Genomic DNA, 27,026 nt, shown 5'->3' with positions numbered 1-27,026 from the left:
TGTTTAAGCTAGCAAGGAAGGAGTTCTAAGAGCATCCTGAACGGTCTGCGTGAATCCTGCAGAAATGCCCAGGTCCCTGGAGGGCCCGGGCGGTGGTGGCATGCGTCGGCTGCGTGAGTGCGTGTGTCTCTGCATCCCTTAGGGCCCCATGTGTGTCCTGTACTCGGTGATGTTTAAACAACAGTGCTGGACAAAGGGACCTAACCGCACCACCCAGTTTACTGTGACAAAGCCGAGGCCCGCAGAAGACAGACAACTCACTCAGAACCACGCACAACACCGTGCTCTCTTTCCAGCGCACAAAGCCGATCTCTTCACGAACACATATGTACCCGCACTGAACCATGGCACCATTCCCGCTGAGCGGGCACTGCGCTACTAACACACAAAGAACATTTGCTTCCGAGGCAATTCACCAACACTGAACATTTACAGAGGTCTCGTGCCAAAAAGAAGCTCTCCGACGATCCTTACAAGTGAGGAATTCCTTTTTCTAATATTATGCTGTCCAAACCAGATGGGGACTCAGAACCCATGAGTAATCACTCCTACGCATGGGTAATTCTGTGACTCTAGGCAAGCATTCTCTCTACCTCAGATATTATCTCTACAGATGCAATTTGCTTCTACTTATACCTAATTCCAGGGCTGCTGAAAGGATGAAACTAAAAATGTCCCAACTCGATTCTGCTTCCCTCTTGGGAACCCTGATTCTTAGCACTCGGTCTCTCGGCCCCCTGTGAAGCTTGAAGGCCTGGGTAAGGGTCATGCCCGCCAGGTTTGCTGCCATATCCCCAGGACCTGGTCTGCACCTGCCACGTAACCAGTGCTCAACAACACCTGCTGAGCAGATCTCCAGCTCGGCAGGTCTCTACTGTGATGGCAGGCCTCGGGGACAGACCACATCACATAGATGTGGCAAGGGACACAGCATCCAAGGGCTCCCACACTCATTCTCCTTTCGGCCCCACAAGCATCTGAGGTGAGACAGGGAATGCTGACCCCACCTTAGAGATGGGAAGAGACGGTGAGACAAAAGGGGAAAGCACAGGGTCAAAAGACAGACCGACCCCAGCCGCATCGGCCTTCACACCGAGGGTCCGACCCTCAGAGCCTGACAGGCTGGGGCGAGGTGGAAACACGGCCTGCTTGAAGCCTGTTGCAGAACTTTTTATTCTTTTTAACTGAGATGTAAGTGACATGGAACACGGCAGTCGTTTTAGGTGGACGACATCCTGACCTGATCTGTGTGCAGGCTGTGTGTGGGAGAACCCCCACGTTTAATTACCATCCATCACCATACACAGATACGTGTGTGTGTGTGTGTGTGAGAGAGAGAGAGAGAGAGAGAGAGAGAGAGAGAACTTTCAAGATCTACTTTCTGAGCAACAAGAATGTAGATCTAAAATAAAAAACTTCCTAATCACAGAGCACAAGACCTGGGACTTGGCGGTTTTTACTAAACTAGGGTAAGATTAGCCCAGGGCATCCCAATGAGAAGAGTCATGCCAAGCTCAAACTCAGGTATTTTGCCTCCTAAGTCAGCATAATTCCTAATAATTTGCACGACTGCTTTGTGAAAAGAGGGACAAGGCCAGGATACAATTTGTTGACGAAGAAAAAAGCAACAGCATTTCCAAATGTTTTCACAGGGAAAGAGGCAAGAGAAGGTTCCTGTGAACAGGCAGATGGAGCCCCACGGCGCGCAAGCCCTACCTGAGTGCCGAGCCAGCGCAGATAGGTCGTACCGCTTCTTCCCGTCGGCCACACTGCAGAGGAGATCCTCCTTCTCCTTCACACAGGCGTACTTCGTGTCCCACGTGAAGAAGTAGGTGCAATCTACCTCCCCACTGAATACAGGAGCTCCTTTCCCATCATTACCTGTGCAATTTGAGAAGGGGGGTGGGAAACACTTCATTATATGTAACCAAAACCTAGTCAGCCCATTGGCCACCAATGCCAACTGGGCAGTTAAACTCAAGTCCCAAACCCAAAGCTGAGGCTTTGGGGTCATCAGAGGGGTCAGAGGTTAGAGAGGCTTCTCTTGCGTTTCAGACAATCATAAACCCCTCAATGGCAGGCCTGTGTCCCTTCCACCTCGGTAAGACGGTCTCAGTAAGCCATCAGGCTGTTTACAACACATTCACTGTGGGTGCCTAACAAGGAACATGTAAGCCACCAGGCAGGGCTTGCGGCACACGGGCTGTGGTCAGCCCCCGCACAGGCGCATGAGTATCCTCTGCGTCAGACGACAGGGATTCACCAGAAGGCGGACAGAGACCAGAGCTCGAGCCCCAGGAGCGCCACTGGCTTTATGATGCAATTTCGGGCAGGGCGAGTTCCCGGAGATTCATCCCTAACCGGAAAAGAAAGAGTGAGAGTGTACAGCTACCCCACTGAACTGGTGCGGAGGCCCACGTCACCTCCCAAAGCCAGAGGCATGCCTGCCGGCGTTCCAGCATCCTTGAGCCCCAGACCTTCATCGGTGTGGCTGCCTCCAGCACCCTACCATAATCCACGCGCTGCTCGCCACACCTCCAGGGAGCCCTGAAAGCCAGCTCTTCATAGGCCACTTCCCTGATCCACGTAGCCTGGGATTCGGCAAACTCTGGTCATTTTTCCCTTACTAGAAATACTACCCCTCAGCTTTCCAAGCTGGTAGACGGCTGGCACGGAGCTCTGTTTTCCGCCCCTTGATGGTTTAATAATCCTCCTCTGGACCTCCTACATGATTTGCCTTTCTTGAGGTTTGGTGCCCTGAAGTGCACAATGTTCTAAAGCAAAGGGAAATAATATTTTGTACCAAGGGCAAATGATGTTTTGATTGTAATTTCTCTTAGTCTTTAATATTATAAACATTGTAATTGTAATACCAGCAAGAGCAGCTAGGGTATACGGAGCACAACCTGAACCAGGCACTGAGCACCAAAGGGCTACAGGCAAGAGGTCTGCAGAAAACAGGCTCAGGGTTGAGGACCTGATAGATCTTGGCATATTTAATCCCACGGCACAGATACAGTTTCAGCCCTATTTTTGCAGATTAAGGGGGGGGTAAATAATTTGCATACGGTCTTATAGCTAGAAGCAAAGGAGTCGGGATTCAGACCCAGACAGTCTGGCCCCAGAGCCAGGCTCATAACCATAACCACAAGCAATACTTCCCTACACTACTGTGGGGTTTTTTCTTTTTTTTTTTCTTTTAAATGTATGTACTTTAAGCCATTCTTTTTAAGATGCAGCACTCCCAGCTTCCCTTCTGACAACAAAGAGCCCCCCCCCGCCCCGTTTGGGACCGCTGGGGCCTCCCTCCATGCGTGCTACCCCAACAGCGGACCCCAACAGCACCTCTTCACCCCGCCCACAGGATGGAAGGACGAGCAGCTTACTCCTGTTGGACCTGTTGGGTTTGCATTTCACTACCTGGAAAAGATTTGTGTTTCCGACAAACTTGATGTATTCGCTGCATTTCTCTTTCACCAGTAAGTTCACAAATCATTAAATAATACTAGGAATGGTTCGAGAATCCATCCCCACTTTGGAGCTGGTTCTGCATCTGAAATTTACTGCTTGAGGGAGTGCTAGTTTTCAATAATCACTGGTGTATTATTTCATTATTCAATGAATTTTAGAAGAATGAAACTCGCCGGCTCAGGGGAAAATGGATTCCTGCAGCAGAACCCAGTCACCCTCTGCCTACAGCACCGTTCCACCTCATGCGATGGCAAAGACAAAGCTACCCACGCACCACACTGGTTTAATTCTCCTTCTAGCTGTGCAGCTAAACTGCATTGCCCAGCCTCCCTGCCTCCAAAGTTGGGCCATGCCACTTAGTTCCAGCCCATCTTTTAAAAAATGCCGTTCCCATTCTGCAGAGTCCTTGGAGGCCAAGTCTACAGACAGCAACACCACGGGATGGGACGCACGAGAGGAGCACGCAGAGCCGAGCCCCGCCACCAGCACCTCCGACGACCTGCACTGAACTAAAGAAAATAAACCCTTACCGGAGTGAGTCCGTTAAATCTGTGGGTACCTCTGTACCAGCCTATTCCAATATATCACTCGTCCAAAAAGAGCGATTTGACAAGATCACCAACAGTAAGTGTCCCATTACAGCAAACTCGATGTTAGCTGCCGAAACGAATGGCTGTGTATATTTGTGCACATATACAGGCTCAAAAACAAACGTATGCACCTCTGTGTCTTAAAAATGCATAAGCCCTAGATTCATGAACATATATAACTCTAGAACATCCAACTTAAACTATAAACCACGTTATATCACATAACCAATTAACAGCCATTCACATACAAAAATCACATTATTACATTTATCCAAATAAACAAAATCCACCAAGGATTTTTCTCTAAGAACTCTAAACTTAAGATTGAACACAATAATAATGAAATAACTTTTGCAGTACACAGTCTGCTCCAAAGTTTGAAGGACTGAATCATGGAGCTGGAAGGAGTCGTAAATATTTTATGACCCTACTCCAGCGTGAGAGCAGGCTCAAAACCTCTCACAAAACATCTAACATCTCCCTGTCTGGTCTTCTTGCCACCATCCTAACTAAAACAGCCTAGGAAGACACTAAGTTTTTGGCATGAGGACATCTCTGTGAATCCTGTCAGGTCTGATAAAGGCCCTGGGGTCACGTGAAGGAACGGACATGGGGTGGAATGTTCTGATCCGTCAGTGGTGACGTAGAGTTTGTATGAAGCAAATTTGGCAAAACATTAGCAACTGTTCAATAAAGAGCAGTGAGCATATAAATTTTCATCGTAATGTTCTACTTGTATGTTTGAAAACCTTTAGTAATAAAGATAAAAGAGGAAAAAATGGCCGTTAGCGCTTTTTTCAAGCGCCAGCATTTTCCAGCACAAGCCTTGAGTGTTGGCGCCTCTTCCTAGCAGTCCCAGACTATGTACCCTTCTCAATATCCTCCTCACCTGCTGGGATCTTTTTAGATCATTATTCTATCTTCCCAGCATGCCCAAATGAGATCAGTGTGTGCGCAAAGATCTCAGCCAAGTCATTTATAAAAAGCCCAGAACAGAATGGGGCCAAAAGGGGGAACGACAAGGTCGGAGGGAGACTTGAACCATAGGAGTTGGCCAACAGCAAAGCGCTCAGCCAGCAAGGGAGGGCGGGCGCCCGGGGGCCTGAAGGCCTGGGGACACAGCGTGAGGAGCAGGGTGCATTTCCCAGGCCTGGGGACATAGTGAAAGGGCTGGACTTCAGAGACAGTCCCCTAAAAGCCTGAAGAGGTGAGAAGGATGGAAGAAAGATGGGGGGTCTGGGGAGGGCAGCAGGGGGGCATTCAAACCACATGCGAGAGGCACCCAAACCAGAGTCATTCACCCTCCACCTCAAGTCCTGGGGACTCCACACTGATTTCTACAGAAAATCCAACTCCTCTGCAGGACGTACAAATTTCTCACCCTCCATTTGAGGGTCATCTTTAGCCATGTGCATTCTGAATCCGAAGCTCTGACCCAGTCACACCTGCCCACACTCAGGCCTTTGCATGAGCTGCTCCCTCTGCTCCCTCCCACAGAGACTGGTCCCCACAGCCACCCTACTTGCGTGCCTGACTTACTCCGACTCGGCCCACAGAGCTCACCAAGCAGCACTTCCTCTTTCCCTGACAGCCCTGATCCTCCTCGTTGCCCACACCCCAAACCGCTAACTCGCTGCCTCCCTCCTGACAAGGTCCGGGGTGCGACACTCGCCCGCAGCCCTGGTCCAGCCTGCACGACCCGCCCTCCGGGCACCGTGCCGTCTCTCCCTCTATACTCCCAGTCTGAGCGCCTGGAAAGCGCGCAGCCATTACGGTATCCTTGGGCCTCATGGGGTCTAAGCAGATAGATAAGGACAAAACATATGCTGAACAAATCCACTTGAACGTGGATGTTATCAAAAGGGCCAGCAAGCAGATTCCAGGGTGAGACTGGAGTGCACGCTCTGGGAAGACAAGCAGAGGTGAAGGCGGCGGGGGGGCGGCAGGAGTGAAGGGCACTTTGATTTAAAGCCTTCCTGTCTGCTCTACTCCAGGATCCTTCCTCGCCTGTTCCCGAGGCAATTTATTAGAGCCTGGTGCCCGTCACAACCTCCCTGGCCCCCTTCACTGTCATAGGCTTGAGGTTCTAGAACAGGCACGCCGTGTGCAGTTGCCTCTCCCTAAGCCCCTGCTGAATCACAGAGGAACCTGCCTCATGACCGCTGGTCTAAGTTCTGCCATAGAAACGCAAAAAACAAACAGAACGAAGAGCCAGAAAGACCCTGAGGGGTGGGGCAGCCTCTCGAGCCTCTGCGGCTATACAGCCGACTGGAACCGGGCCAGCTCTAAAACAAGAGCTCCATGCAGAGGCTCAGTCCGCCTGCACACATCTGGGGTCCCAGCCTGGACGCTGACGGACGGGACGGCTCTCTGATGATGATGGGATCCCATCACTTCACTGCAGATGCAGACTACGCCCGAGAGCTTCAAGATACGGACCGCAGCACGGCTTTCTGAACTGCTGGCGCCATTATGACCTCAAGAAAGCTTATCCTAATCTCTCAGAAAAACCAAACGTTCCACTTAAACTTGCCCGGTGACCTCTTGCAATCCCCCATGTCCAGCCTCCACCACAGGGCCACTCGTTTGGGCCACTCGTTTGGGCCACTCGTTTGCATAAAGGGTCGTCTGGAGACTAACTTCAGAAAAGAAGAGCTCTTTAGTGACCACCCCTCGCGGGTAGGGAGTAAACCCACCCTGCTGGACCAGCACTCACTTCGGTGCAAGCCAGAATTCAAGACAGAAACGCTTTCCCAGCAAGCCCAGTGCTGGGCCCCTTCCCAAAACAAACAGAGAGCAGAGGAAAATGGAAACAGGATGTGTGTGTCGTGGGTGGGGTGGGATGGAAGGGGTACTCCTGCCCGCTCCAAGAGAGCAACCTCGTCTGGGGACCAGAGGTGGCCACGTCCAAAGGAGAAGGTCTGCCTGGTCCGTCTGCACGCCGCTCCCAAGAACACACGTGCTCCCATCACTGCAAAGGGCAAGGACAGACCGCCGGCACTCACCTGCCGTCTTATTGCACTCGAAGTTTATGACGCTCATCCGCTGGAACCCAGAGCTGCATTCGTCCCCTCCGGAATAGACCAAGGTGAGGTCTCCGTCGGAGTATCTAGATGTTTGTAACACACAGACACGGGTTTGGGAGAACCAAGAAAGAAACTTGAATTGTTACACGTTTCTACATGAAGCCTTTTGCATACCGTCAACAAATCAGGACTGACATAAAACAGCAAGCTCTCTGCCCAGCTGGGGAAAAACGTCTAAAGGAAATGAGTTCCAAATGTATGGGCTTGTCGTCCTCTTACTTCAAAGTAATAGCTGGTTGGAAGAAAGCACTGAAGGTTTTGCTGTGAGCATGAAAACTCTTCCACTCTTGTTTTGGATTTTGTACAAAATAAATAAGGCCCAAGAAACACACAGTATATGTAGCAGCTGCCGTAAACACAGTCTTACCTGAGGGATCCTGGACAATACTCATTTGCAGAGAGCTACATTTTCAAAACGCTTTTGTGAAGATAGCTACCAAATTAAGGGTCCCAGGAATTGTACTGAATGTGTTTTCTTAGTTGTTTCAAACTCTGATGTAATGCTAACGGCATTTCAGATTCTCAAACTGCCAGGGAAAAATCAGAACTCCTCAGAAAAATGCATTTTAAAATACAAAGGCCAAATCAACTCTTCAACTGATTAAATACCTTTCCTACACCATGGTTCCTTACACACACCAGATGATAAAACGAACAGTTTTCACAGAAAACAGTCCTATTGGAAAGCCAGGTTCAGTGACAAATGGCAACTCGCCTACGTCAAACAGGAAGGAATGCTGGCTTAACGGACCTGCCTGTACTTTATGGAAAATGGAAGGAGGAAGGAGACAAGGGGAGTCGGTTATGTTTCACAAGAACAGACACAATGCACTTGAAAATTACTGTTTACACACCGGAGGGTTTGATTCTGGTATTTTCCTGCTACTTTGATTTGAGAGGGTTCATTCTTCTTTACTTGGCAAATGGCGGCTTCTTTCTTACTACAGAACGGTACTTCAACTTCTCCACAGACATTCAAATAAAACATATATTCCTTTCCATCTGAAGCGTAGTAAGAGGAGGACAGAGCTAAAGAAAGAGGAATACAGGAGGAGAGGCTCTGTTAGGTCCACAGGTGCTAGAGGGTGAGGGCATCACTTCAAGCACACCCGAGCCCCTTTCGGAAACACCCACCCAGGGGCAGAGGCGAAGTGGGCCCCTCTGCACACGTTCCCCCTTCCTGCTTCATTTCAAAGCACCCCTCACCTCCATCCTGTCGGAGTGGCTGGAGGTCAATGGTGATGTCATGCTGTTCGCTGCTCAGAGAGCAGGTTTTACTTTCCAGATAATCTCTGTGGCACGCATACTCAGTGATCCACTCAATTTCGTAGCGGCAGTTGGATTTTGCTGTGAGCTTGGGAATGGTGCCCTATCAGAAACAATTTGAAAGGAGCAAAATTAGTGTTTTTAAATGCAGATTTTCCATACTTCTGAAAAGCTCAAAGGTACGTTGTTGGGTTTTTACATTCTTCCGTTCCTGTTTCTGAATGATAACGACCCCTAACACAGTTCCAGCACTTGGCATATAACCACCCTGTTTACTTGCAACTGTTCTTGTCTCTTTCAGAGTCACACCCGAGGTCCAGCCTGGACTCGACATCACCCAACAGCCACAGCCTCCGCAAGCAGCCATGACCTGTGAAGGCACATGGTCTGTTCCCTCCTTTCTATCGGAGCTGAAGGGAGCTGGCCAGATGAACCCCCAAGCTGAGTAGAAGTCACCGTGTGTGTGTGTCTGGGGAGATGGTCCGTAACTCCTTTCTTCAGGTTGTCAAAGGGGGTCTCGGACACACCTCACCGGTCCTTGAATCTGCTCTTGCCCTTGGGGGAAGCCAGGGCATCACCCGCCACAAACCCAAATTCTGCCAAAGACCTGCTTTTACAAATGGGAGCTCAGATGCTCGTGTTTGGTGTGAACAGGGAAGGATGCAATCACTGCTGACCAGGGTGCAGTGCACCCTCTCCCACCATCTTTGGGAGAAAGGCCTCGCTGCTCTTCGTACCAGGAATAGCCTCGCCGCTTCCAGGAAATACTCCTCGGCAAACGTTTCTTGAGCGCCTGCCCTGTGCCAGGCACGGGACGAAGCACCAGGGCTACACACACAGGTCACAACTTAGTAAGACACAGAGCTCCAAGTCCAGTTCTGACTCAAAAGCGAGGCTTTAACCACCTGGCTTGGGGAAGCTGGACACCTAGGGCTGGGGTGCCGAGCGCCGAGTGAGTGAAGCCGGGCACAAAAGGCCCCACTGAGCAAGGTTCACTCATCAGAGAGGAAAAGGCAAGTCCATGGAGACAGAAAGTCACCTAGCAGCTGCCAGGGCTGGGGGTTCAATGGGAGTGACTGTCCTGGGCTCAAGGTTTCTTCTGGGGTGATGGAATGTTCTCACATTCGATCGTGCTGGTGGTTGCACAATTTGGTTAATATCTAATAACCATTTCGTTGTACTTGAAACAGGGGAACATTATAGTATGTAAATTCAATAAATCTTTTTTAAAAAGGTCTATATGACAAAGTGAACACTGACTAAAATTCCAGCTCCTAAGGGCATTCAGTAAGCCTGTGTAAACACTTAAAGAAACCCTCAAGCGCTAAGGTGTCGTATGTCACCCAGTTCTGTCCGGTGAACAGTTAAGCTGGGAATGGAACCTTTCACTCCACAAAAAACAAACCGGCCTCCTTTCCTAATGCCACCAAGCACCCTGTATCCCAGGGAGAAGAAAGGAGGGAAACTCCCAATTCGCCTCACTGTGGTGGAATGAACTGCTCCTCCCTGAACATACAGGGAGGAAAGGGCAACACAAAGACCCCGGCCAGCTTGGAACACCTGTCTCATGGGGCTTGAAGACTCTCACCCCACATCTGCAAGTGTCCACAAATGTTCCCTAACATTCACCTTCAGAGCTCACGTTGACCGCTCATCAGTCAGGTCTTTGCTAAGCGGACGCCACGTGGCCCTGCAAGTCTGCGGACATAAAACGGAAAGCTGGCCTGGCCTACACTCTGTCTCCACATCCCCCCCACAAAACAGGCCAGCTGCCAGCAAGAAACCAGACCAAATTCCATGTTTGTTTGTGGGGAGGGGGAGCTCGCTTCCCTCGCCAAAGAATTCAGCTCCTCCTCCTTCATTCTATTATGAGGAGACAGAAATAAATGAGAGGAAAGCCCTGCCCTTCCTCCCCGGGGGCTATCTCCCTTCCATCAGCACCCCGCACCTGCTAGAACACTCGAACAGCAACGGACACGTGCAACACGGCCAGGCATGGGCCCAAGGACAACCAGACTCCGGCCCTACCCGCGAGGAGTTTAAAAGTGTGCTAGAAGTGAGTGAACAGCCAGAGGACAGGGTCAGGCACCCGCTTGCGAGTGTGGGAGGAGGGGCTGAAACGCCCCACTGTGAGACCCTCGAGTAAGAACCTTCCTTCTGGCCAGGACTCTCCTACCTGAGTAGCCCCCAAACTCCGGCCACTGGCCCGCAGAAGCTCGGCCAGGGCTGCACACCATCTGTTCCACTCATTTCGTTCTATGTTTCTATAAACCAATCAGCTATTTTTACCTTGCCTCATCCTAACAAATACTAGCTAGGAAATCACAGGTTTGAAATTATATATATGGCTTTTCAAACAGTCATTCAAATCAGCATTACTATATAAATTTTAAAATCTTTCCATGAATCACTTAAAATCATCTCACACAAACTAGAAAACACCATCCTCCATCAACACACCATCCTGCATCAACACACGCAGGGGCCCCTCCGGGTTGGTGAGAAATAGCAAACGTCAAGCTGCTGTCCCCCGGAGACCCTCACATGTGCAGGAGAGTCGACCCCAGGAAGCACGTCTTCCCGGATATTCCACCGCGGCTGCCGCTTTCTCGCTCCCCCTCTCCTGCCCCCAGACCCACCGCCCCGCCCCACCCCTTAGATGCACTCTCCTAGACAGCCCACGCTAACGCGCGCTGCTGGAAAGTCCTCCAAAGACAAGCCACTCACCTCTCTGCGCTCCGACGGGCAGACAAACGTGATCGTCACCGCCGGGCTGTGACCGTCACAGAAGTCTAGCTCCCCGGCCCCTTCTTTCACGTAACTCAGGACAAGCCTGAATAATACACGTTGAGGAAAGAGTGTTATAAAGTATGAACTACACTCAAATTGATCTGTTGCCCTGAGCATTCAGCTCACTCAGTTGGGGGCCAGGGGTAACAGAATGAACACTAAACTATAAAGGAAGCCATAGTATGAAATACCTTCGATTTCCATTTAAAAAAAAAAAACAAACTGATTTTAAGTAAACTTCAATGAATGCTATTTTCTTTTTAAAAATAAATAAAATGACCAACATGTAAATTTAAATACTAAGAAAAGCTGCTCGAGTAAGACAAACAAGAAAAAAAACTATAAACGATCGAAGAAAACAAAATAAACACAGCCGAGCAGGCTGAGTACATCTCTGTCCACGAGGCTGCACGACTACTTCTTCTCTCAACAATAACTTGTAAGTGGAAGCCAAGATCTTTTTCTCTTCAACCTGAAGACAGCCAAGTGGCCCAGCCATTGTGACCTCCCACAGCCAGGAAGAGCCTGAGCCGCCCGAGTGCGCAGGGGTCTCCCAGCAGGACACGCCTGCTATTCCTGGCGCGCAGGCCACAGAGCCGCCGAAAACACGGGACCTCCCTCTTCTCTGAAGACAAACTCGAACTCTCACTCAATGCCCACGTTGTGCAGAGTCTCCTCTCCCCTGTGAGGAGTCACCCACCTGTCACTCAGGACAGTGTGATGGGACGAATGGTGTCCCCCTACACTCATATTCCACAGCCCTGATCCCCAGGACCTCAGCATGTGACTGTACTCGAAGACAAGGCTTATTACACAAAGGTGATGAAGTAAAAATGAGGCCACGGGAGTGCGGGGCGTGTGGGCGTGGGGCTAACCAGATATGACTGGCATCCTTATCAGAAGGAGAGACCAGGACACAGACACACAGAGGGAACAGACCATGTGAGGACACAGGGAGAAGGTGGCCGTCTGCAAGGCAAGGAGAGAGGCCTCAGAAGGAACCAGCCCTCCTGACTCCTTGGACTCCCAGCCTCCAGAATGGAGAGGAAATAAATTTCTGTTGCTGAAGCCAGCCTATGGCACTTTGTTACAGCAGCCCCGGCAAACTAATACAGACACACATATAGAAACCTCCCAAACATTTTTAAATTTAGGTTATGCTCCAGAGTCTTCTGTGGACACAAGCACCCGCCCCGATACACCACCAGTTCCGTGCTAGAACAAGCCACAGCAAGGCTTCTACCAAAGGCCTCTGGAATCTATGACGTGATCTAAGACGGGCTGGCGTGGGACACGCTGGACAAAAACATCTCTCTGCTAATTCAAGGTACGAAGAAAGGCAGTGAGAGAGCATGTACCGAGAACACAGCGTATCGTAAGAAACAAACCTCCCCACACCGGGCACGAGGGTGCTCACCACACCCCAGGCAGGAAGCAAACTGCCCCTCCACGAAGGTGTTCTCAAAGGACAGAGGACGAGGGACACAAAAGCAACTTCATGAGTAACACAGAAACTATCAGAACACGCCTTAAGGTAGGGGTTATTTCATGAACCGAACACCTGTATGGATATGGGATGGATCAGGATATTCGTCTTTAATGGCTGTAATGACCAGTAATCAGACAATCAACAAGCAAAGCAGCCTATGTGACTGGTAGCAACCACGGATGACTTCACAAGCATCTGTAGGGACTTGCTGAGGTTTACACACACCAACGCAGACCCACCTGTCCTTGCTCATGAGCTTCAGTCCCTCCTTGGGCTGGCCGACGTCGAAGGCCTGGCCCCCTCTCACCAGGCAGGCAGCCGTGCCGGGGGGACAGCCATGCAACTGCGGACTGGAGTCCCGTAGCGAGTCTGTAAGACATCACGTGTGACACTCCATCAGACTGTACCTCAGGACAGGTAATCACACTTAACCTTATGCACAGGTGTCCCTTGACAACAATCACCCAAGTTCTGAAAGTCCTCAAAGTAACCCAAAGTAGTGGAAGTCTGGAAACAACAAACAAGCTAGGATCCAACCCCATTCTGAGAGACCACAGGCACACCAGGGGCCTCTCCAGATGCATGAAGTGTGTGCGTCCTGCCCCCTGGGGCTGCTAGGAAGCAGAGTCAAGACTGCAAGGCACTCACTCTGCCCCTGGTAGGGAAGAAGCGATGAGAAACAGGGACCATCGTGTAATTTGTACTCAAGGAACGTACGTACCTCCTTTTCTAAAGATACACTAACTTGAGCTTTATCCCCTTCTCCAAGCTATAAACAAACTTTCGAAAACACAGGCACTCCATGGATTGGTGGGAAGATGAGGAGATTCACGGAAAGAACCTACAAACAGCTCTGGGTTGAGATCGTAAAACCACCACTTGCTATCTCTGTAACTTTGCTCTAACGACACAACTATCCAACTGCGGTTTGGGAGAGGATCAGAGAACGTCTAGATGGGCCCAGAACAACGTGCAGCTCTGCTTGTACACAGAGGTGGCCTTACTCGCTTCCCAGGCCCGTGACTGGGACCGTACCTAACTCTAGCTCCATCCAGGGCTGTGACTCAGGGCCTCGCACATGACAGGGGCTCAAAAAACATGTGCCCCACAAAGGAGTAGCTATGGCCCAGCCTGGTCTTTCAAGCCTTCTCAACCAGAGGGGGTCTTCCACTAAAGCCCTATCTTCTCCAGTATGACAGAAAGTGGACCTTTAGGGGGTCAAGGCCGTCCCGCAAAACTGCACCAGGGGGTGGCTTGAGTCCACACCGTGTCCCTGCTGTGCCGCTTGCCCCCACGGCTCAGCAGATCCCTTGGTTTACTGAAGGCAAAACCGGAGGCACGCGCCCTGAGCATGCAGAGCGGACACACAGCCGCAAGCCCACAACTGCTCCTGAGGTACTCAGGGTCACTATCAACAAGGTTTGCGGCCCGAGGCAACTTCCTGGGGATGGAGAATATCTGGACAGAAACTGGTAAGTCCATTTTTTTTTTTAACTTCTGAATTATAAATTTACAAAATTACTGTGAGTCAAAGTCACTGAAGTTCAACCCAAACTGCCAATAATCAAAGAAAAAACTTTTGTAAGAAAATCTCCACTGAATTCAGATAATCCTCAAAATGATAAAAGACCAGGAATCTTAATGTTTTCTAAACTAAAATGAATTCAATCATCTGCAACACTCTTCAGCTTTATAATCAAATCTGAACTATGGGCCCATTTAAGACACAGGCTTTGTCTGTCTGCCTTTTTCCAAAAGAACGTTAAAAGCCGTCCTTGGAGAACAAAGGAATGATGTAAAGAGCTGACACACAAAAAATCTAAAATTACCACTGGTCACTTTTAGTGAAGCACGTATGTGGTATACGCACGTTTTAAAACTGTTTAGAAATCATCAAAATGGTACCTAATGTATTTGTACAATTCACCGTAAACTCATACTTATCACCCAGCCACACCCTCCTGTACTGAGTTTATTCCTAATATTTTTTCCAAACTTTTCTAAGGCCAAAGTCCCATATACAATGTAAGAAAAAGGAACATAAAGAAAACACTAACGATGATCTTTTCATTTGCTAATTTACTCGTGACACGATTGCTGCTGGTGTAGGAGAAAAACAAATCTTGGTCTACGGAACTAACAACTCCCTGAAAAACACATAAAGCTAGGTTCTAGAAAGTGCTGACAAAACAAAGGCTTAGTAAAACTTCCTAATGCCCTATTTAGATAAAGACGATTTACAGCCTTCAGTTTATTTAGCAAAGACACCCAAGCTTCTCACACCACTTCTGACTCCTAAGGAAGAAGTGAGGCAAGAAGTTGGCTTAGAACAAAATATGCATCACAACCCAGTTCGCAAGGTCACTGGACCATCCTTCTCTCCCTGTCACCTGGCCTGCAACTCAAAGCCCACTGATGGCTCGAGGCCGTCCTCCCCACGGCCCCTCCCAGGAAGGCTGACTCATCCTGCTGCAGCTGGTTCGGGGTGCCAAGCACACCCACCCCGTTCATTCTCCCACCATCTCACTGGAAGTCAGATACCCGAGATTCCTGGAACCAAAATGTCTGGCAGAGAGAACTCACTGAGATGGACCAACAGTCTGGACAAAATCGGTGATGGAACCAGAACTGACTGGGGGTCCAGGGGTGGGCTGATGCACAGAGAACATCTTTCTGCGTCCTTAGAGGGCCGACTCAGTGACATGGATATCCAACTAGGAATAACGGTGGAAGGGCAAAGATAGTGAAGCCTTCTAAGAAACCCTTCACCACCACCACCCCCAAACCTACCTATGTCTCTACAAACATTGATGAACAGGGAAGTGTCCGGGTCAGAGTCATCCACCAAGTAACCCCCGCTAATCTTGATCAGTGGATTTAAGTCATGCTTCTTGAGCTCTCCATCAAATGCATAGCACGGCACCTGGCAGAGAGGAAGAGAAAAAGTGAGTCTTGGACACCCATCTTCTTGGGGTACCGGCTCAGCAGAGCCTTTGACCAATGTCACAGAACACCAGTCTCCACTGCTTAGGGTCTATCAGGCCGTGGGGTCCCCCGGAAACAAAAGAAACGAAGGTCAACAAGTGCCTCAGCTGCTCTGCATTGAGAACCACGTCTTTCCCTCCCGACCGCCCCATCTCCATCAGCACGCTATAGTATCTGCCAGCTTACAGATGACCTCCCTCACCCCTCCACTGCCCTCGGCCCTCATCCTGGAGCTCTGCAATTTATGGTGAAATTACCTGACTGGTCCATCCTCGTCCACTCCCCTTCCTCCCCTTCCATTCTTCCTGAACATGGGCACAGGAGGTTGCTGTCCGCACCACACCAAAACCACCCCCACCCAGTCACCATCAACCACCTGCTGCAGACGTGATGTGCATTCTCAGCCTTCCCCCGGCCTCACTCACAGTGGCATTCAAGTGCCACTGGCCCTTCCCTACTGCCCAACCCCATTCTTTCCTTTGCTGTCTGGCCCCCTAGAGTCTCCGGGTTTCCCTCCACCCGCTGGCTGCTCCTTCTCAGCCTCCTGGGAACATTCTTCATCTCCCTTCCAACCCTTAATGCAGAGGTGCTCCATACCTGACTTCTCTGGTCACTTCCCTGTCTACACTCATCCCCCTGCTCATCTCCTGCCCAACTCCAGACTTCTGAGCCAACCACAGTAGATCTAGTTTATCAGCAGACTCTGGAGACAGAATGCTCGGCTCCAAACTCTGGTTGCTGACAGTACGACCGTGAGCCAATCTGACCTCTGTGCCTCCGTTTCCCCATGTGTCCAACGGAAATAATGACAGTCGTTAGCTCAGAGGGTTGCTATAAGGACCGAATGAGTTTATGTAGGTAAAGTTCTTGGAACAGTTCCTGTCAAGTTCATATAAATGTTACTTGTTACCGTTACTTCCCATTATCACTTAGATACCCAAAAGCATCTCAAATTTAATATTTAAAAATGAGCACTGGGTGTTTGTTATATGCCACTGATGAATCACTAAACTCTACCCCTGAAACTAGTAATACACTCCACGTTAACTAAGTTAAATAAAAAATAAAAAATTCTACCCTCGAAACTAATAATATACTATATGTTAACTAAATTGAATAAAAAATAAAAAATTTAAACAATAAAAAAGTAATAAAGTAAAAAAAAAGAATAAAAATAAATGGGCCTTTGATTTCTCCCTGCAAACCTGCTCTTACTTCAGTACTCTCCATCTCGGCATTCAACCAGCTGCTCAAGCTAAAACCTTAAGATCATCATAGACCCTGACATTCTACATCCAAAACCATCAGCAGGTCCTGTCAGTTCTGCCTTCAAACTGAATCCCTGATCAACGGACAGTCCCTGACCTACAGTGGTTTGCTTACGATTTTTCCACTTTACGATGGTGCAAAAGCGATATGCGTGCGGTCTCTTAGACTGAGGGTATTCACAGGCAGATAGATCTCTATGACAAAAGTTAACTGCTTACTGTTTAGCTAACAAATTTTTCTTAGAAAGATGCTACCAAACCTGCAGGAATGCTCTGACCTACTAACCCTTTTCCCCAGTCCAGTTCTGAGAGATTTCACAGAGATCTAATGGATCAAGTCAACCGGCACCTCCTCGAAGCCTCAGGGGACACGTGAACTCCTTTCAACCAGACCCCTAAGGCAAACTCTCCCCACGCCCACAGAAGATCAGTGGTCCCACTGATGACTGGGGGAGGTTGCGGGGGGTGGGGGCAGGCACACAAAGCCAGCTAGGTCAGAAGGCCAGATGCCAGGCCTCACACTGCACCCTGCAGAAAAGCAACCAAAATCAAAGGGATTCCTGCAGACTGTAACGAGGCTCCAGTGAAAAGTGACCACGACGTCCATCATCCTGCAAATGGAAAGCCTGTCATCCTCTGGCAAGGTAATGCAGAAACAGTAACTCAAGCAGGGAGCTACCGGGCCAGCGGTGGGAACGGGACACAAGAGGCGACTCCCCAGCTACGAAATGAAGGCCTCTGAGAGAAGGGAGCAGGCTGGCAGCCGGCAGGAAGAAGCGGGGCCACGTCTGAAAGAGCTCGTAGTTCTCAGCTAGCTCAGTTTCACCAAAGGCTTGAGAGATTCCAGTAAGCAAGGTCTGCAGACGCCCGGCTCGAGGCAGTTTTAGCCACTTCTGGCCGGCTCTCTACTCCAGGAAGGAACAGAAGACACGCCTAACACAGCACCCCACAGAACTGGAGCGTGCATCGGAAAAACAGTCAAAGCTCCTGGGGAAAGTCCTCCCCACTTCCTGCTCCACGGAGCAAAGCAATGGAGACATTCATAAGAGCAGGAATGTAGCCACGGGGGAAGGAGGCCGCTGGCCAGCCTCACACACCACACAGTGAATCAACTTGTTAGCGCCGGACGTATATGAACTGCATTTATGTAACTCTGGTAAGAACACGAGCACGCCAGTCCTGAATTCTCTGTGTTCCCAGGAGTGCTATGGTAAGAGGACGTACGTCCAAAACATTTCAAAGAAATTATTACCTTAAAACAACCTCCACCAGAATCCACTCAACAAGCATTATACCGGCAGTCTGTAAGGACAGTGTCTGAACTACCGTGAGCTTCGCCCCCCAATTATTCTAAACCAGACAGAGCAACTGACAACCGAAATGAGGTATGGAAATCCAGACTCCAGTGACACTAAACCAAATCTGGATTGCTTTTTTTTTTTTAACATAAAACATTCACTGCAGTTTTTGAAGTGGTAAGATCGCCTGTAAGGTGGAAAGGTGGACTCAAACCTTACTGAAGACCGAGAAGAGGAAACCCGCTCGCTTCAGCGACCGCCGCGCTCCTCCACTCCCTGGTCTCAATTCACCCATACCTGAGGCACCACGGATCCAGGCCGTGAACGAGGACCTGCCCTCCATCCCCTCCATCTAGGCGTTCTCTAAAAGCAAGAACCCTTTCAAAATTTAATGAAATTCCTACTTCTTGGCCCACGACAGGCCCCCCATAAATGAAAACTGAATGAATAAAGCCCCGGCTGCCAACTAGACCTAAAGAGAGGCTCACTGAGGACAAAGTGCACATTTCTCATCCATTTTTAGATCAGCTTCTAAGAGAAATTAAATGTCACTGTTTTGAGAAAAAACATGGACTATACTTCTCCCCTCAAACATCAAAAACTGATTTAGAGCAAGGGGCCCCCTCACTTTCCTATAAAGGGCAAACAAAGTAAATAGTTTAGGCTCTGTGAGTCACACAGGTCTGTCTTGTTCTTCTTTGCTTTTTTCACAATCCTGTACAAATGTAAAAACTGTTCTTCGTTCTGGGGCTGTACAAACACAGGCCGGGGCCGGGCTTTGGCCCAGGGGCTATAGTCTGTGATTTCTGACCTCCAACACAAAGAAAATAGAAAACAAGTAGCTATTTATGTATCTATTTTGCAAAGCAATTTTTCCCCAGGTACTGGGAGACATGACAGTCAGTTCAGAAAAGCAAGGCAAGAAGACACTCGTCAAAACAGGAAAAATGGGTATCACTGTTGAGCTGGAGAACCAGAGCCCAGGAGGACTTCTGTGGGGCCCAGACAGCTCTGAGGTCCCACAGGAGAGGAGGAGGCACATCCCTCTGTGGTTCTCAGATGCTTTTCCTGCCACGAACCGTGTGCTGGCACACAGGTTAACTGAAGCATTAAAATTCAAGGTTTAAATTTGACACCGTGACCTCAAGGTCAGTGTCACTGTATTAGGCCTTGACTCTTTCCACACTTGAAATTTTTTTCTCACGGAGTGTCCCTTATGCTCTTTTCCAGGAGGCAACATTTTGCCTCTTTCACTTCCATTACCAGACTGTCTTTTCTTTTAAAGACTGCCATATTTGAAAAACCACTGATCATTTATTATTTATAGCTTCATTTGGCTTTATTTTTTAAAAACAAACTCCTCTCTTTTTGCCCTTCTTGAATGACATTGCATTGGGCCATCAGTGAAAATAACCGATTACTCCCATTTTCAGTTCCTAGAGCCTAAGAGAGTCTTTGAACTCAACCCTTCAGAACATAAAACTTAATGGAGAGATGTGAAAATAATCAACCGGTGAAGCCTGTCACCTAGACAAGCACAGAAAACCACTTTCAGACCGGGGGGGGGGGGGGGGGCGGTGTATAATGCTTGTTGAGTGGATTCTGGTGGAGGTTGTTTTAAGGTAATAAAACCACTTTCAGACCTGGAGGGGAGGAGCGGCGGGGGGGAGAGCCACACAGCCAAGCCAAGCTAACAGTCTCTGCGCTCGGGGAGAGGACGCTTCACGAATCACCAAGGATGACTTGACCAAACACCAGAGAAAGAGCGGAAGGAACGACAACAGCCATCTAGTCTCTACCTAGGGGAACTGGCAAAGAACTGAACAGCTAGGGACACCTGGCCTGGACCCACAGCATCCAGAAGCCACACCAAGGCTGAGGAGATGGGCGCCAGGAGGGAGAGTGAATAATCCAAACACCAGCTCACCCATGTCAGTCACTGAGTTGCATAGTACTAGAAACCAAGAACGAACTAACTACCTAACTGAGTAGAGGGGGAGCCAATCACTTCTAATGACATCCTGGGATATTTTAAATGCCCTGTCCTAAAAATAAAACCACCCAGCATCATTTTAACAATTAAATCACATGGCATCTCTGCTCAAATGGCATTTGAAAACTAAAAAAGATTTTTACCCCAAAAGGCTTGTGCCAATATTTCAAATCTTAAAGGTCCCAGAATGTCCTTCATAAGCACATGACCTTGGGTCCCCTTGTTACCTCTTTATTGGCTTTAAACGTGTCTTTCTTGCAGGCAGCACTAGTCCTCCACTCGAAGTAATGCACACAGCCTGTCGCAGTTACAAATTCAGGAGTTCCCTATTTTTAAAAAAGAGTAAAAATAAGTTACCATACTGCATATCATACGGGGTTCCCCCCCCCTTAAAGTTAGAAACAGTAAAGGCTAATGAAAATTTTAAAAGCAGCGAGAAGGGGAAGGAGGGAGGACACAACTGTTTTAGCTAATCAAGGTCGTTGAGAAGTTCCCAAACCCAGAAATTATGAGACAAAAGCTTCGTGAAATCACGTTGGAATTTTGGTATAACTGGTCCAAAACTGTTCTACTGCACCAACTATGCAAGCACAGTAAACTCATGGGAGGCAATCCTCAGAGCCCTTCCACTCTCAAACTCCAAATGTTCTCTTAACCAAATGCCAACAAAATCAAAGCCAGAAAATGTGACCTCATACTTCCTGTAAGCTGAGGACGGAGGCCCATCTGGACCCGACCGAGTTCACACACCAGCCTCGCTTTAGACACCCCCACACTCAAGGGCAGCCCCTCCACACAGACTGCAACCAGGGTCGACTCCAAAATGGTCAACCACAGCACTGCTGGGTGATATGTGACACCGAATTTACCTCTACACTCCCATGTGCAAATCTAGGGAGTTCTTTGCAATTCTGGTTCTCATATGATGAACACAGAATTCTTGAAAGAAATCAGTTAAAATTAAAGCAGCAGCTAGCTTATTCTGTAACACAGACCTCCATATTTCATGCCACTGCAAACAGATCTTTTTCTAAGGTTTCAACATAGACAAGAGTGCATCTGACAGGCTGGTCCAAAATTAACAATGTTAAGTTCTATTTTTAAAGTTCTTCAGGGGAGACATTATGGGCCTGAAGATGCAACAGTCATAGCACCAAATTCTAAAATGATACTTTAAAGCAATCTGGTAGCCCACATGAGTTCGCTCAACCTTATTTTTCTAAACACATGGGTTCTTACTCTGATTAGAGAACTTTCGTAAGATCTGTACATAAATTGCTTCTCCTAAAAGCTAGCAATTATTTACTGAAAATCCCTTTCTATATACCAGAGATTAAAACCAACAACTCACATGTAATATGCAAGAGTAAGAACAAACATCATGCTTTAAATAATGTCCCCTTGCAATACTAGTTACACTCAAAAAAAGTATGATTAATGGCCATTACCTATTGGCCAAGACTTCTCCTAGACAGATGCTAGTCTCTCCAATTTAATGTAAGTGAGGAAACAAAAACAGTTTTTAAAAAAATAAATGCATTGCTCTAAAAACTACCAAGATAAAACGCTAGGAAAAGAAGTTTTAGAAAGAAAAAAATTTATGCTTACAATGTAAACACTCAACAGTGTTTTGAGTTTAAACACACTAATCACCTTGAATTGTAGTTTTATACAGGATGTAGGTCAAGTTTCACTTAAAAGTTGTAACTATGGGCTAGGGTTTGTTTACATATTGGCTCTTAATGGTGATGGTGTTTTGGTTGGTGGTTTGATGGTTCTGTTTGTGTTTTTAATTTTGCTCACTTATTCTTCCTGGAAAAATACTACAGCAAGAATGCCTAACGGGCAAACATTTTTAACAAAAGGAACATTACAAAGTGACTCTGTGTGGACTCACCAAGGTTTTCCCACATAAGAAGGTAATGCTACTCTGGATTTTGTGATTTGGGCTTTGCTTACAGCTCTCTGTTGTGCTGAATTCCAGAAGAGATCTGGTTGCAGTTTTTGAAGAAGAATCACCTATTTGGAAAGGAAAGAGCATGAACAAGCCATAAAACATGCATAACCATAAAGCCATTTCCAAGCATAAGCAAATTAAAAGTCATACTATAATTCATCTGAAGGCTCATAAACTTACAAACTGTCCCTTCCCCAGAATTCTCCATCTGAGTAATGGCATCTCCATCCACCCAGCTGCTGTTCAAGCCCCAAACACAATACATTTGAATTTTATCTTTTTCTCATCTAGCACATTCAAGAAATCAGAAAGATCTAATGGTTCTACCTCCATCTCAAATCCGTCCACATCTCACCACCTCTACTACTGCTGCTAAGACCACTACCATCTCTCACCTACACTCTGGCAATAGCGTAGGATTGGTCCCCTTGCCTCCACTCTTGTCCCTCACCATCCCCCCTTCCCCATCTACCTTGACCAATGTGATCTTCGAAAATAAAAATCAGAACATATAACTCAACTGCTCAAGTCCTTCAATAATTTCCCATCGTACGTGCTATAAAATCAAAATTCTTTAGAATGGCCCACAAGTGGGGTGATTACATCTCAGTTTGCCTGGTATGTCACCGTAATAATCCAGAATAAAATGTCTATACCATACCAATATGGTGATAAGTTGGTATAGGAACAGATAAACTGACAAGCAGATTAGAACAGAGAGCAGAGAGAGATATGTATGAATCAAACCTTGATATATGACAGAATAATAGATCAATGGGCAAAGAACAGACTCTTCAATAAAGGGAGCTAAAAACAAAATGACCATCCATATGGGAAAAAAGATAAAAATTGGATCTCTAACCTACCACTGTATATGAAAATCAACTCTAAAATAATTAAAGACAAACATCAAACTTTTGAACTCTTAGTAGAAAATATAGTTGTCGTTCAGATCTTAATATAGAAAACTATTTAAGACTCAAAAGCATTAACTCCAAAATATTAATATATTTGACTTCTTACATTTAAAAGTTTACATTCATAAATAGCTTAAAGAAAATAGCTTAAAGAACACAAACTAGTTATAAACTGGGAGATACACAGACCTGGCAAAGAACTGGCATCAAGAATATATATACTCACACACAACAAAAGAATAAAAAACTTTTTTTTCTATAATCCTAGAAAGTGAAACAAAATAACCTCTACCTGAAAGAACACAAAAAGAAGAGATAAGGGAAAACCCACACCTAGTCATGTCTCGATGAATTTTAATATTAAAGACAAAGAGAAAACTCTAAGGCTTCTAGAGACGTAGAATGGGTCACATGCAATAGATAACCCAACATAAAATGGATAAGATCCATCAAAGGGAAGAAAAATATGTCAGTAAATATATGAAGAGATAGATGTTCAACACCACTGGTCATCAAGGAATTGCATACTGAAACCACATGGCATACCAATTAGAACCATTCCACTGACAAAAGTCAAATACCAAGCGTTGGAGAAGAAATGGCCTAGCTCTCCTTTGTTGCTTCAGCATGGCATTAGGTCCTGAAATTGAACATTCATGTACCCCATGAGCTACATATTCAACTCTTAGGTATCTACACAAAAGAAACCCATGCACGTGAAACACATGAAACATAAGCAAAACCTGGAAACAACCCGAATGCCCATCAGTAGAACAGTGAATAACTTACCTTGGGAGAGCCACACAATATTATATAAGAGTTCCTTGGAACAAACCACAGTGAAAGATAACAAGATGGCCAATCTTTAGCAACATAATATTGTTGTTACCACTTTAAGTCCCAGAAAATTACACATAGCATAATACACACTTTCTATAAAGATAAAAATATCACACACATACAGAGACTTTTGAGAAAGAGAGAGACAAAGAAAGGGAAGAAAATTTTAAATACAGGCTAATTATTACTCCCACTGAAGGGAGACAAGAAGATGGAGAAAACACACAGACAGTGGTTATTCTCAGGTTACAAGATTTTGTTAGGGATGGGGCTCATCACATTATCCAAAACAGATAATTAAAGAACGAAAAAGGGGCGCCTGAGTGGCTCCTTGGTTAAGCGTCTGCCTTGGCTCAGGTCATGATCCTGGAGTCACAGGGATCGAGTCCCGCCTCGGGCTCCCTGCTGAGTGGGGAGTCTGCTTCTCCCTCTGATCCTCCCCCCTCTCATGCTCTCTCTCTCTCTCATTCTATCTCTCAAATAAATAATCTTAAAAAAAAGAAAGAACAGAAAATGGTTAGTCTACGGATTAGTTATGACTGTGTATCATGAACTCAGGATTGTAACTGGTCCAATTCGATACAAACACCTGAGATCTTCGTTTTAAAAAGAAACAGAGGAGGAAGAGGAGGAGGAGAGTAAAAATTAAGATGCCAGTGGAGAGGGGATAATGGGTTTCAGAGCTGCCCCCACAGCACCAGGCTCAGAGTCCATTGGTTCTTTCTCCTGACTGCCCGCCTGCCTTTGTGCAAAGGTCTGCCTGAATCGCTCTCTCCCTGAAACTCCCGAGATCTGTCCAAAAATCTTTTTTCTCGGCCGAAAGCACAGAATCCCTGCAGTCTCCGGGACCGAGGACAGCGCCCCGTGGACAGCGCCCGTAGCCCCGCCCACGGTAGGTGTGTCTAGCGCCGGGAGACGGGGCGGGGCTTCAACGCGCCCCTGCAGCGCGGCGCTCCAGGAGACACGGAGGGCGGGCGAGGACGGCAGGAAGCGGCACGCGCTGCGGCCAGAAGGGGGCGCTCACAGGCCGCAACCCCCCACCTTCAAGACCCTCCCCCACGCCTCCTGTCCCCCCACACAGCGGCCCCTTCCGGCCCTGTGCCCAGAGCTCCCGGGGGCTCCTCATAACAGCTGGGCCCGCCTTGAAAAGGAAACGCGGAGGGCCCTGGCCTCGGGCTGGGAGGGATCCAGCCAACCTTTTGCCGCCGCGGCACGGGGCACCGGCATTCCTAAGCGCCAGGCCCCCATCAGCATCGCACCCGCCTGTCCACCTCGCCTTCTTCCTCTGTCCGCTCCGCCCGGTGGCCGGGACCGGCTGCCAACCGGGGCACTCGGGGAGAGGCCGCAGCGAACCGCGGCAGACAACCGCGGCAACCGGCCAGCCTGGCCGTCCTCCCCGGACGAGAGCCGGGTGAGGACTGCGGGGCCGCGGCCAGCACGCCAGGGCCACGGCCAGCTCCTGAGGACGGCGCCAAATGGGCTGGGCCGCGCTCGCCGGGCCCGCCAGACCGCGCCGGGTCCTCCAGACCACGCTCTCCAGGCCGGGTCCGCCAGACCAGACCGCACTGGCGGGGCCCCACCAGACCAGACCGCGCAGGGTCCTCCAGGCCGCGCTCTCCAGGCCGGGTCCTCCAGACCAGGCTGCGCGCGCCAGGCCCGCCAGACCGCGGTCTCCAGGCCGGGCCCGCCAGACCAGGCCGCGCTCGCCCAGGCCCGCCAGGCCGCGCCGGGTCCTCCAGACCGCGCTCTCCAGGCCGGGTCCGCCAGACCGCGCTGGGTCCGCCAGACCGCGCGCTGGGCCCGCCAGACCGCGCGCTGGGTCCTCCAGACCGCGCGCTGGGCCCGCCGGACCGCGCCAGGCCCGCCAGACCGCGCGCGCCAGGTCCTCCAGACCGCGCTCTCCAAGCCGGGTCCGCCAGACCAGGCCGCGCTCGCTGGGCCCGCCAGACCAGGCCGCGCTCACCGGGCCCGCCAGATCGCGCCGGGTCCTCCGGACCGCGCCGGGCCACGCGCGCCAGGTCCTCCAGACCACGGTCTCCAGGCCGGGTCCTCCAAACCAGGCCACGCGCGCCAGGCCCACCAGACGGCGCTCTCCAGGCCGGGTCCGCCAGACCAGGCCGCGCTCTCCAGGCCAGGCCGCGCCGGGTCCTACAGACCCTGCGTACCAGGCCCGCCAGGCCACGCTCACCAGGGCCCGCCAGACCGCGCCGGGTCCTCCAGACCGCGCTCTCCAGGCCAGGTCCGCCAGACCAGGCCGAGCTCGCCCGGGCCCACCAGACCAGACCGCGCTGGCGAGGCCCCACCAGACTAGACCGCGCCGGGTCCTCCAGGCCGCGCTCTCCAGGCCGGGTCCTGCAGACCAGGCTGCGCGCGCCAGGCCCGCCAGGCCCGCCAGACCGCGGTCTCCAGGCCGGGCCCGCCAGACCAGGCCGCGCTCGCCTGGGCCCGCCAGACCAAACCGCGCCTGCCGGGCCCGCCAGGCCGTGGCGAGTCTGCCAGACCTCGGTCTCCAGGCCAGGTCCGTCAGACCGCGCCGGGTCCGCCAGACCACGCGCTGGGCCCGCCAGACAGCGCTCTCCAGGCCGGGCCCTCCAGGCCGCGCTCGCCCGGGCCCGCCAGACCAGGCCGCGCTCACCCGGACCCGCCAGACCAGGCCACGTTCTACAGGCCAGGCCGCGCCCGGTCCTCCCGACCCTGCGCGCCAGGGTGCCCGCCAGGCCGCGCTCGCCCGTACCCGCCAGACCAGGCCACGCTCTACAGGCCAGGCCGCGCCGGGTCCTGCAGACCCTGCGCGCCAGGCCCGCCAGGCCGCGCTCGCCCGCACCCGCCAGACCAGGCCACGCTCTACAGGCCAGGCCGCGCCGGGTCCTGCAGACCCTGCGCGCCAGGCCGCGCTCACCCGAGCCCGCCAGGCCAGGCCGCGCTCCAGGCCTACCAGGCCTCGCCTGCAACCCTCGGCGTCCCCGGCCGAGCCCAGCCGAGCTCGCAACTCGGCCTCGCTGAGGCCCCAAGCCCTGGCGATCCCGACTTCGCAGGCGGCCTCAGGGCCCACCGCGCGGCCACCGGGCCTCCCCAG

The 27,026-nt window shown here is 49.9% G+C and overlaps 1 protein-coding gene across 1 annotated transcript in view; it reads right to left on the bottom strand.

The window, feature by feature from the left end:
* The window catches only part of IGF2R (insulin like growth factor 2 receptor), a 96,944-nt gene that overhangs the window by 46,733 nt on the left and 23,185 nt on the right, over nt 1–27,026 (bottom strand). Inside the window, exons 3-11 of the mRNA XM_045865843.3 lie at nt 22,134–22,255; nt 20,464–20,562; nt 15,483–15,615; nt 12,932–13,061; nt 11,141–11,246; nt 8,354–8,516; nt 8,002–8,176; nt 7,067–7,170; nt 1,717–1,881 (exon numbers count right to left, since the gene is read on the bottom strand). Coding sequence (XP_045721799.1) covers nt 1,717–1,881; nt 7,067–7,170; nt 8,002–8,176; nt 8,354–8,516; nt 11,141–11,246; nt 12,932–13,061; nt 15,483–15,615; nt 20,464–20,562; nt 22,134–22,255 — 1,197 coding nt within the window. The remainder of the gene's footprint in view (nt 1–1,716; nt 1,882–7,066; nt 7,171–8,001; nt 8,177–8,353; nt 8,517–11,140; nt 11,247–12,931; nt 13,062–15,482; nt 15,616–20,463; nt 20,563–22,133; nt 22,256–27,026) is intronic.

The sequence above is a fragment of the Mirounga angustirostris genome, unplaced genomic scaffold, assembly GCF_029215605.1.
Source record: "Mirounga angustirostris isolate CCGP_5_RB_7025 unplaced genomic scaffold, mMirAng1.0.hap1 SCAF_8, whole genome shotgun sequence".
Classification (NCBI taxonomy): Eukaryota; Metazoa; Chordata; class Mammalia; order Carnivora; family Phocidae; genus Mirounga; species Mirounga angustirostris.
The sequence above is the reverse complement of the archived record's forward strand: the minus strand, read 5'-3'. Positions and strand labels throughout refer to the sequence as shown.